Source organism: Myodes glareolus, chromosome 8, assembly GCF_982192425.1.
Source record: "Myodes glareolus chromosome 8, mMyoGla1.1, whole genome shotgun sequence".
In the NCBI taxonomy this organism is placed as follows: Eukaryota; Metazoa; Chordata; class Mammalia; order Rodentia; family Cricetidae; genus Myodes; species Myodes glareolus.
In genome coordinates this window covers 98,846,601-98,858,655 of record NC_142033.1, presented here as the reverse complement: position 1 = coordinate 98,858,655, position 12,055 = coordinate 98,846,601, and the positions used below count along the sequence as shown (strand labels likewise).

Genomic DNA, 12,055 nt, shown 5'->3' with positions numbered 1-12,055 from the left:
GTTTTGGGGTCTTTGGAACTGGATATTTGGGAGGAATATGGAAGAAGAGTTTGGAACGGGCTACTGGAAAAGCCACTGAGTATTGTTAGCAGAGCTTACATGTCCTTGTGGTTGGAGCCTGGAACACAGACTGCTCAGAGAGGCACTGACAGGGGGGCTCTGGCTCATGGGACTTCACACAGGGGCAAGAGTTCTTTTTTGTTTGTTTGTTAGTTTTTAATGTTGTTTTTAGGTCTTTCAAAACAGAGTTTCTCTGTGTAGCCCTAGCTGTTCTGGAACCCGCTTTGTAGACCAGACTGGCTTCATCTCAGAGATCTGCCTGCCTCTGCCTCCTAAGTGCTGGGATAAAGGTGTCTGCCACCATCACCAGAACAAGAATTCCGTTGGGACCCCGGATTCGAGACCATTTGTACGATGCTATCGTAATGGATCTGGATGCACTTACCTGTGCCCTGCAGGAAGCCGAATACTGGAGTAATGAGCATCTGTCTGGTGGAGCAGACTTCAGGACAGCAGAGTGTCAGGCTGTGGTATGATTATTGCTCTCCACCCTTTTCCAGATCAGTGAAAAAGAGGAACCGATGGAATAGCGAGAAGAAAAAATGTGCATCGTGATGAGAAAAAGACCTTAATCATGTTTAAAGTTGCTGCCAAGATGTGTGCTGAGAACGAGGCTGAAACTCTTAGCACTAGACAAAAGAATGTGCCCTCACTAACCCTGAGGGCAAGACTCCACCCATTAAAGGCTCCAACTGTGCAAAAGCAAATTCACTTGAAACAGTAGAGCCTGCACCTCTAAGGCATCTGAGGGCTTTCCTGTTCTTGGAAGCAGATGCTGGGAGAGAGTTGTTCAAGAGTCAGAAAAGAGAGGCGGCTACAACTGTGGTCCAAAGAAGCCAGCGCCCATCTCCGGTCGGCACAGAATTTAGCAGTGTCGAGTGCAGAGTACTGTTTTGTCAAGCATGAAACCTGGAAGTTTGAGCTAGTCATTAAATCTTTGAGAGAAACACTGAGCTCAGGATCACGCCATGCATTTCCGCAAGCAGGCCCAGAGAAGGCCATTGTGTGAAGCTGAGGCATCAGTTGCCGTGGAAACCCCAGGCTATTGGCGCTATCACAACCATGGGACATCTCCTGAAGACAACTTCAGGCCCCAAGAGTGAATATGTGTCCTCAGGCACTGGAGCTGGAGGGTAGAGCTGCCCATGCCTTTTAGAACTCAATCCCTGCACAAGCCCCAGATGTCAGGCATGGAGCTTCTGCATCCGCTCTTTTCCCTGCTGGGTGTTAGTCTCCTGTAGCTCAGTCTTTCCTTGCTGTGCTCTATGGAGTGGGAGTGTTTACACAGTGCCTTTGCATGTGAGAAGCAAGGAAAAAAATGTAGAGGAGTTCCCTGTTCAAAGATCACTGGACTCTGGGAAAGCCAGCCTGTGCGCCTTCCAGCACTGTGGGCGCTGTGAAAGACTGTGGTGGGGACTTTGGATGTGGAGTGGAATCCATTGTGTATAGAAGGCTATGATCCTGCAGGGAGAAGACGATTATGGCTTAAAAGTGGTCGGTTCTGGTGTAAGTTGATGAGGGGTAGGATAGCAGTGGTTAATGCTGTCAGATAGACGTGATCGTGAGCCTCTGGGTGTGCCTGGGAGAAACTGGATCGGGTTAACTGAGCTGGAACAACTCTTCTAACAGTGGGTAGCACCAGCCCACGGGCTGGGGCCCTGGATGAACAGAGAGGAGAAGGAGAGTGGAGAATGAGCATTTATGCTTGCTGCTTCCTGACCTTGGATGCACTGTGACCTTCTGCCACCTTCCTGCCACTTCCTTCCCCGCCATGACCGTGCGTGTCCCGGGCCACTGTGAGCAGAAACAAACCCTCCCTTCCTGAAGTTGCTTGAATCAGTTATTTCATCACAGCGGCAAGACAAGCAATGAACGCACTGTGAATGTGCGAGCCCATACGCCTCTCTGGTACCATATCCAAAATCATCTGACTTCTGATACTTCACTTGTACTTTTGTACTCATCTCACAAGTGAGAAAACAAAGATTTATGGAGGCTAATTAATTTTTCCAAAGTATTTTATTATCATTCCCATACATGAACACATCTCTAACCTCTCATCAGAGAAGCTTCTATTTGCAGCAGATCGTGACTAACACAGAGATCCCCAACCAGGCAAGGCACAGAAAATAAGAGTCTGAAGACTTCTTGGTCCTAAGCGGAACACATTAAATACACCCCAGGCTTAAGCATCACTGTGGAAGAGGGGACAGAGGGATCGTAATGGTCACACATGGTTCTTCTGGACACAGCAGGGCAGCTACACGCATGAACTCACAGGGGTTGTGACAGCAGGCTCCAGACCTGTGCAAGCCTCAGCCAGGCAGAAAGCCTAAGTGGGGAGGGGAACTGAACATGAGAGTCTACCGCTTTCTCCATGGTTGGCGGCTGTTAGCTACTGGGAAAGAGAGAATCAGTTTCGTTTTAAGAGTGTTGCCCCTGGTAAGTCAACCATACTCCAGTGGATGACCACATATCCAAGAATATTTCGGTAGCACCAATTAGGCTTGATTGGTGGGGGAAAAAATTCAAAGGACACAAATTTGGGTGGATGGGGAAGGGGAAAGTAGATATAATCAAAATACATGTACAAAATTCTCAAAGAACTAATAAAAATTATTTTAAGTTTCCAAGGTCTTCTATCTGATTAATTAGGAAGGAAAAGAAACCAAGTTTATTTACTCTGAGCCAAGACCTCCAACCTATGATTCTGTGTCCTCCTGGAATCCCTTGTCTGGGGGTCACAAATGCCTTCTTTTCATTTTGCTTATAGTTAAAAGTTGAGTTTGACTTTGAGGACAAGAAACTGGTGTGAAGTCAAAGGATTTAGAGGTGTGAACTAGCATATATCATGTTCCTTTTATTAAGGTTTTATGTCCTTTAGTCACTTTAAATGCTAGTGAAATTTTAAAAAATTAAGAACAAAATCAGGCTCATTTACTGAATTTTTTCTATATGTATGTCTTAGTTAGGGGTTCTATTGCTGCAAAAAACCACCATGACTGCAGCAGCTCTTATAAAGGAAAACATTAATTGGGGCTGGCTTACAGCTCAGAGGTTTAGTCATTATTGTCATGGTAGACAGACATGGTGCTGGGAGAAGGAGCTGAGAGCCCTACATCTTGATCCAGAGGCAGCGGGAAGTGAACTGAACTAGGCATAGCTTGAGCATAGGAGACCTCAAAGACCCCCACAGTAACACACGTCTTCCAACGAGGCCACACCTCCTTCAACAAGACCACCCTCCTTATTAGCTACTCCCTACTACATGTTGTATGAGTTTGCCTGGTCTGCAGGGTGACCTCTAAGTAAGCCTGAGCTAGAGTGAGATCCTGCATCATCTTTTTCTAAAGACAGGATTTCACACTGTAGCCTTCCGTGTCTGCAGCTCACTAAGTATCCCTGGCTGGCTGTGGAATTGTACATCTCCTGTCTCAGCCTAGTGGGCACAGAGCTGACAGGTGTGAGTCATCAGTCCAATCCTCTACAGTAAGTTTCAATATTACTAATTCCTGCCTTCACACTGTGTTCCTACGACTTCAGATGACTTGTCAGCAACTTCACAGACTGCACATTTGGAATGCAACAGTGAAAACCAAATGAGTGTAACCTTATAGGACTAAAACGTCTTTGTGATCCGGCTACAGCGATGACTTTAGTTTGGGATTAACATGGGTTGTGGTTCAATGTCTGATCCATCATGGATTATCAGTAACTATTTGTTGAAAGTGGGTGTGAATAATAGAAAAATCTTCCCATTCTTTCAAGTATTAAATTATTCTTTCTTCATTTTTTTTTTTTTATCAAGCGGTTAGCTTCCGTGGGATTGGATGCAAAAAACACAGTCTGCATTTGGGACTGGAGAAAGGGAACACTGCTGGCCTCAGCCACTGGCCATTCTGACCGGGTAAGAGCTTTGTGGTATCAAACAATGCAGATTCAGAACTATAAAGTCATTGTCATTTTATGTCTTTAAAAGTAAACCTGCCACATATAGATTTTTCTCTTACATGTTCAACGTCTAAACATGATTTACCTGTGATTAGTGGCTAACCGTTGTTATTGCTTTTCATAAGCAAAGCAGATTTTCAATGCTGGCATTTGGCTTCCTAGAAACTCAAAGTAGAAAAGAATTTGAAATTATAGTAGCTTAGATGTATTCATTGACTCATGGAAATGGTTGTTAAAAAACATTCACAAAAATATTATTATGAGTTTGTAAAAAAAATAAAAATTAAAATAGTTTTTTTCCTGCTGTTCTTCAGAAGAGGCAAACTGGTCTCTGTCTCTCTCTCTCTCTGTCTCTTTCTCTGTTCCTTTCTTTTTCTCTTTCTTTCTTCCTTCTCCTTCCCCCTTCTCTCAATAAACTCCTCACTTTAAAAATAAAAGAGTTTGTATTATATTTGTGATTTCTTAATGCTGAGTGTTAGCTACAGTCTGCATATCACAGTAAATTCAGCGTGATCAGAAATGGTAATTCCATGTAGGTGCAGATGGCAAGGTAAGGGGTGAGGAGGTAGAACCTATAACTGATCAGACACTAATTTCCCTGTGGTCTTACAAAACTGAAAGACCAAAAGCTTAATTTTCGAGCATCCTTTTGTAAGCAATAGCCAATCACAGGTAGAGATCCGTTCCTAAACAAGGCACACGTCAAGTTCCAGCACTAAGCAGCGTTTAAACCTCAGATTCGTGCTGGCCTGTGCGTCCTGCCTGTGTGCCCAGCAGAGAGCCGCTGCTCCTGAGGACTGCCCGCTTGGCAAAATTATTCCCTGCTCAGTTAAGCGCTGTTCGGTTTCATTTGTCTAGCTTTCTCTTCCAGCACGACCGACTGCCACATGGTGTGCCCGTCTGATCTTAGTGACTGCCCCTTTGCTCTGCCATATTTGATAGTTAGGAGCAGATTCTTTATGTGAGTGGTATCCCCCCCCACACACACATAATGTTTTTATTAATTACTGGAGAATATTGTACAATGCACTCGCTTCCTCCTCTTTTCTATTGGCACCTTATGGAATGGGACCCATAGGCTGCCTGCGTCCGAACATCCTGGAATCTGTGTTTAAATGCCAATAACTGCAAGCACTTGCCTAAGTAAGATGTACCGTTTGTAATTCTTCGCATTTCTATTGAAAAGCTATCTCCAAAGTGTTTTGTCAGCATTGTGAAGAGTTCCAGAAAATTTGATTTAAAAGATTACCGTAATTGTCAAAAGTTATTTTCACAAATGGAAAAATCTAATCTGTGACACAGTTGCACTCAGTGACTAAGGTTGACAGCTCGTCTGTTCGGGCTGAAGGTGGGGAGCCATGAGGGTAGAGCACCAGCTCTGGTTCTCAGAGCCAGGACCTCTGTCTGCTCCTGCACAGGCACAGAAACACAGATTAGGGTCTTGGTGATTGCACTGCTCTCTGAAGAACGTTCTATTTCTCGACAGATTTTTGATATTTCCTGGGATCCATATCAGCCGAATAGAGTGGTCAGCTGTGGGGTAAAACATATAAAGGTACCGTAGCCTTTTATTTGTGTCTTTAAGTTTGCTATCTTGCATGAAAAAAATTTTAGGTGTTGATTAAGGTAAATTTTTTTTTTTTTGTATTTCATGTGCATTGGTGTTTTGCCTGTTTATAAATCTGTGTGAGGATCTTAGATCCCCTGGAAGAGACAGTTGTGAGCTGCCATGTGAGTGCTGGGAATTGAACCTGAGAACGCTGGAAGAGCAGGCAGTGTTCTTGGCTGATGAGCCCTCCCCCCACCTCTCGGCAGCGTTTTTTTGTTTTTTTTTTTTTTTTTCTGTGTCCTCCTGGCTGTCCTGGAACTCACTCTGTAGACCTCAGACCTCACTCTTTGAACTCAGAGATCCGGCCTGCCTCTGCTTCCTGAGTGCTAAGATTAAAGGCATGAGCCAACACGTCCAGCCATCCAGGTGCTTTAAAACATGGCATCTTAGAAGTATTCTGCAACTTCAGGTTAGTAGTGAGTCAAGCTTCCTGTCCAGCCGCCTGCTGGGTGCTTCACTTGACTGTCACTGTTTCGTTATTCTGAAGCACACTAACTGTCCAAATGGACAAATAAGACAACAAAAATAGCTAATCACTAATAACTAGGATTAAATGAACTAATTAAAAAACTATTAAAAACGAATCATGAGGAATAATAGGCACTATTTAATAAAGCATATTAGGAGCTATAATTAAAATGCTGTACTTTAAAAAATTAAAGCAGTGAAATAAGCAATTGTATGGCAATTTTGAATATAGTAGTGTCTCTAACCACTGGGTACTAAAAATAGTTGAATGAAGAGTTTCATATTACCTCATACTATACACGGAGTAAATTCCAACCAAACTAAAGTGTAAAATATTTAAGATAACTATACAGTAACTAGAGGAGCGTAGTGTTCCCTGGGTATTGTAAAAGAAATGACTGCTTCCAAGTCAGGAAGGCATAGACAGCCCAGAGAACGGCTCGAGCAAGCGTGGTTTGGCAAGGAGGAGCTTCTGAGAGGTTATGTGGGAATGCTAATGGGCTGGGGCAGCTGCAGTCTCCTCTCCACACAGACACAAATACCTTCTAGTTCCGATTTTATAGAGTTACAATTTGTGCAGAGCCCACCAGAGGGCAGAACAAACCAGACCAAAAGAACAGCTACCTATCTGGATAGATTCCATCTTTGTCCTTACTACAAAATTTCAAGGTATCAACAAAACACTGTTTGGTGGTTGGAAAGATGTCTTTGGATTGCTGCAGTGTGGCACACAGCCTCGGTGTACAGAACACCTAAGTGGTCACCTCTATAAAATAGTATTGCCTTATAGGGCTTAGGGGACTCGTCTCACTACAAGAAATACTTAGGTAAATGTGTAGCTGTTCTCTGTGCAAAGGTTCTCTTCTATGTGCAAGTGAAGAAAGAGACTATAATGATAACATTGGCAGACAGAGATTTATAAATAGTTAAATATATTCTGTATTTCCTTTCTCCTGGGGAAACCCACACACTAGCAAGTATAAAGGACAAGCATAGTAGATATTAGTATATTCGTAAAATATAAAGACTTCTGACAAATAGACTATATAACCAACAAAAATAGGAATAGTGTTAGCCAATAGGTGCATGAAAATGTTAACTCTTAGAGAATACAAACTTAAAAATAATTGAGTATGTTAAAACCATGGTTACATTGTATCTGTTGTTGACCCAGATTCAGTGAGGGGCCCTTCTTAAGCCTGACTGTGGAGACATAAGTTTAGTCTTTCTGACCAGAAGTCTGGCAATATTTATTGGTAGCTCTAAAGTTGTTGATCCCCCGGTCCAGTAGTTTCATAACTTGGAGTTTCTCCCATGTGAATTGTCAAGAATGTGAACCAAGAACCGACTCACTGCTGAGTAACTTTCCAATGGCAAAGCCAGGGTGAAGAAAACCTGAGACTGCCCAGTTACCCCCGGTGGTTTAAATAAATCATGCTTCATTGTTACAATGCTGTGCATAATAATGTGAGTCATGGTTTAGATAGTTATTTACCAGCACTGGTTAATATCCAATATATTTTCCATGGGGAAGTTTAGTCTCCTTCTGGCTCCTACAGAGGTATGGATTTCACTATGGCATTCCCATATGTCAGTATGCTTTGCTCTAAGTCTTTCCGTCCACAAAGCCTTCCCCACCCATGCCTCCTGCCAGCTCTACTGGTTCTCTTCCTCCCCAAACTCCCTTTCGTGTTTTCAGGTCACGTGTGACCTATTACTCCTTTTTACCTGCCCTCCCTAACCTTTTCCTCCTCTTATGGCCCCCTTTCTAGTTTCATGGCCCATCAGTACACATATACACAAATAAAATTTTAAATCTAGGTTGCACATATGAGAGAAAATATGGACTTTGTCTTTCTGAGTTTGGAATGCACCTCCCGCCCCAGCCCTTAACTTGAAAGAGCTGCCTACGTCCCTGCCCCACAGACAGATATTATTAAAAAGACCTCCTTAGAGCTTGTGAGCCTCTCTTCGTGGCATCTCCGGTTTAACCCATTCCTGGAATGAGGCATGCAGCAGCCTGGAGCCGTGCTGGCGTTCTTGGACCCAGCAGCTTTCTGCCTCCTTGCTCACGCCTGTATCATGCCAGTCACCAGCCTGTCACCAACTCTGAAAAGGTTACTGGCTCTCCCACCTTTACCCCTGCATTCCTTAAATACATTTTTCTTTAGGAAATACCATCACCAAATGTTGAATTGTTGTCTCTGGGTAGAGTTAGTGGATGATTTCAAATGTTTCCCTTTTATTTTGTATCTGTAAGTTATTCTGAGATAGCAGGTATTGCTTACTTTCCCCCCTTTTTGTATATGTACATGTTCTAGTTGGGGGAGCATAATCTCCTCAAGGCTGACTCCATCCCTCTTGTCCCCAAACTATGTACTTCCAGATTTCTTCAAAGTTACACTGAATACTGTATGGAACCAGTAAGGCCACAATAACGTTCCCTTCCTTCTCCATTTTCTAAAATAGTCAAAATGCTGGCAGACGTAAGATTCACAGATCCCTACTGAAAGTTGCCTCTTCCATGGTCAATCTTACAGCCTAACTTTTCTCCCAAGACTACATTTACTGGATTCTAACTAGATGAGCTGCCTAATGAAAGTGTTCCCCAGAATTATCTCTGTTTTCTTTCATGCTGGTTTAACTTTTAACCAGTGCCACGAAGAGACACATAGAGTCCTGGAACTGTGTTGGAAACACTAAGGGCTCCTTACCCTGCACACTAGTCCAGTGGGCGTGGATGCTTTCCCTAAGACAAATGCACACCTGTACCAAAACGGAAGAACCTGCGCATATCTGCAACCATCCCCTTATTAGTTCTGCTTAGACATAAATCTACAACAAATCAAATAAGTTTTTTAAAGATTTTATTCGTTTTAACTATTTAATTTGTTGTATTTAATTATTTGTATTTGTGTGTCTTTGGGTGCCTGCAGAGGCACTGGATCCCCGGAACTGGAGTTCCAGGTGATTGTGACCCGCTGGTGTGTGCAGATGCTAGGAACCAAACTCATGCCTTTGCCGAGAGCGACACGCTCTTGCCTTCTGAGTCAGCTCTTCTGCCTGAGTTAATGGAGAATGGTTCCAGTTAGAAGAGCAGGCAACAATATGTGAGTTTAACAAGATATCATCAGGAATTATTTCATTAACTTTTTTACCAGTCATGTTTGGTTCTACTCTAGGTCTCTGGGCAATCCAGCCTCTGGGTCCTGGCCCTCCAGACAGTGTCAGGACTGGGATGCCTCTCATGGTGTGAGTTTCAAGGTACATCAGTCATTGGTTGGCCAACTCCCATAATTTCTGCACTACCTTTAACCCAGCACCTCTTGTAGGCAAGGCAAATTGTAGGTCAAAGGTTATGTGGGTTGATGTCCTCCTAGTCCCACCACTGGAAGCCTTGCCTGGGTTCAGGCTCTGTATTCCTCATTGCCAGAAGTCTTAGAACTCATAGACTCCTGGGAGTCTCCATCACACTAGGTTTCTAGCTCATCCCAGAGATGCCCCTAATTCCAATTGTCTCTCCCAGTACTCCCTCCCTCCATCCTCCCCTATCTGATCCTTCCTGTTCCCATGCCCCCATCCAGAATTCACCCCCACCCCCCTGTGATGCCTATGTTATTTCCCCTTCACAGTGAGATTCATGTGTCCACCTCCCCCACCTTGAGCCCTCCTGGTTGCCTAGTTTCTTTGGGTCTTTTGGATTGTAGAATGGTTATTCTTTACTTTATGCCTAAAAGCTACTTATAAGAGAGTACATACCGTATTTGTCTTTCTGGGTCTGGGTCACCTCACTCAGGATGATCCTTCCTAGTTCCATCCATTTGCCAGCAAATTTCATCATGTCATTTTTAAATATATGAGTGATACTTGATTGTGTAAATGTACCACATTTTCTTCATCCATTCTTCACTTGAGGGACACCTGGGTTGTTTCCAGTTCCTGGCTATTACTCATAAAACTGCTATGAACACGGCTGAGCAAGTGTCCTTATACTGGATATAGCATCCTTTGGGTATATACCCAGGAGGGGTATAAGTGGATCTTGAGGTAGGTTGATTCCCAGTTTCCTGAGGAACCACCTTATTGATTTCCAAAGTGGCTGTACAAGTTTGCATTCCCACCAGCGATAGAGAAACATTCCCCTTGCTCCACATCCTCACTTATGTTTTTGATCTTAGCCTTTCTGACAAGTGTAAGATGGAATCTCACGGTCATTTCGATTTGCATTTCCGTGATGGATAAGGATGTTGAACATTTCTTTTAAGTGTAGCTTGGCCATTTGAGATTCCTCTGTTGAGAATTCTGTACCCCATTTTTTAATTGGATTATTTGTTTTTGATTTTTAAGATGTATTTATTATGCATACAGTGTTCTGTCTGCATGTATCCCTGACCGTCAGAAGAGAGCACTAGATGGTTGTGAGCCTCCATGTGGTTGCAGGAAATTGAACTCAGGACCTCTGGAAGAGGAACCAGCGCTCTTAACTTTTGGGCCCTCCCTCCAACCCTAAGATTATTTGGGTTTTGATGGTTGTTTTCCTGAGTTCTTGTCCAGTTGTCTTCAGAGAGGCTTCACCTAGGAATCGATGGAAACAGTTGCATTAGGCAGACCTTGTAGAATCCCGTAGAAGAGGAGGATGGGTTATTTAAGTCAGAGGGGCCAAGGACACCACAAGAAAACCCACAGAATCGGGGGCTGGTGAGATGGCTCAGTGAACTGAGAACTGGCGGCTCCCCCAGAGGACCCGGGTTGGCGGCTCCTCCAGAGGACCCGGGTTCAATTCCCAGCACCCACATGGCAGCTCGCAGCTGTCTGTAGCTCCAGTTCAAGAGAATCTGACATCATTATACCAATGCACATAAAATAAAGTTTGTTTTTTTTAAAAAAAGAAAACCCATAAAATCAACTAACCTGGTCTCATCAGGGTTCACAGAGACTGAACCGCCAACCAGAGAACTTGGATGGGACTAGGCCCTCTGCTCATATATCTTACAGTTGTGTAGCTTGGTCTTGTAGGACGCCTAACAGTGGGGGCAGGGGCTGTCTCTGACTCTGTTAAATGCTTTTGGAACCCTTTCCTCCTACTAGGTTGTCCAGTTCAACCTTAGTAGGAGAGGAGGTGCCTAGTCTTACTGCAACTTGCTATGCCGTGACTGGTGGACTCATATGGTGGGCTGGCCCTTTTCTGGAGAGAAAGGAAGAAGAATAGAAGGGCAGGGAAGAGGGATAGTTGGGGATAGAGAAGGGAGGGAGGGGAAACTGTGAACAGACTGGGGAAAATTTAATTAATTAGTTAATTAATTAAAATTTTTAAAAAGTTGAGAGTAAAAGGCTGCATGTCAAGAAAGCCTCTGGTGCAAAATTTCTGTAACCAGCATAAAAATCATGCCTGGTTTTGTAAGTTTCATGGTTTATCATGTTAGAAAATATGGTCATCAGAAATGAATGCTCATAAACAAAGCAGTTGGGCAGTGTCTGCTTCGTTGGCTACACAGCTAATAAGCCTACAGATGGTGGGTAATGTTAAGCCTTCTGAGGTCTCCCATCATAGGACGAAAGGACCTGGGAGACTATCTAGGGCCAGATAAACTCCAGAGTACCCGCCTGTGCTAACAAGGTTTGTATTACAATCTGCCAGTGGAAACTGGAGAATAAACAATGTCTTGTCATTTAGTGGTACATGGTTAGTCCAAAGTACTGCTGTTTGCTAGATGAAATAGTTCTCAAGAAAAGAAAATATATTAAGTATTCTCTTTTTTTTTTCAGAAATATCTCTTACTTTTCCTGGCATTTATATATGCCTTTAAGAGAGTCATTTGATAGCTTGAAATGTTTTATGTAGGTGTTAAAACCCTCTGATTGGGTGATTTTGTCAGAACAGCCTTTGTTCAGCCAGTCTCAGGATAATGATCTATATCTTTGGTGGTTGTCATGTAGAAATATTTAACTCATGCCAGAGATCCATGT

At 43.4% G+C, this 12,055-nt stretch overlaps 1 protein-coding gene across 1 annotated transcript in view; it reads left to right on the top strand.

Moving 5' to 3' along the window:
* The window catches only part of Eml6 (EMAP like 6), a 252,535-nt gene that overhangs the window by 101,482 nt on the left and 138,998 nt on the right, over positions 1-12,055 (top strand). Inside the window, exons 4-5 of the mRNA XM_087909226.1 lie at positions 3,869-3,967; positions 5,498-5,566. Of these exons, the coding sequence (XP_087765352.1) occupies positions 3,869-3,967; positions 5,498-5,566 (168 nt within the window). The remainder of the gene's footprint in view (positions 1-3,868; positions 3,968-5,497; positions 5,567-12,055) is intronic.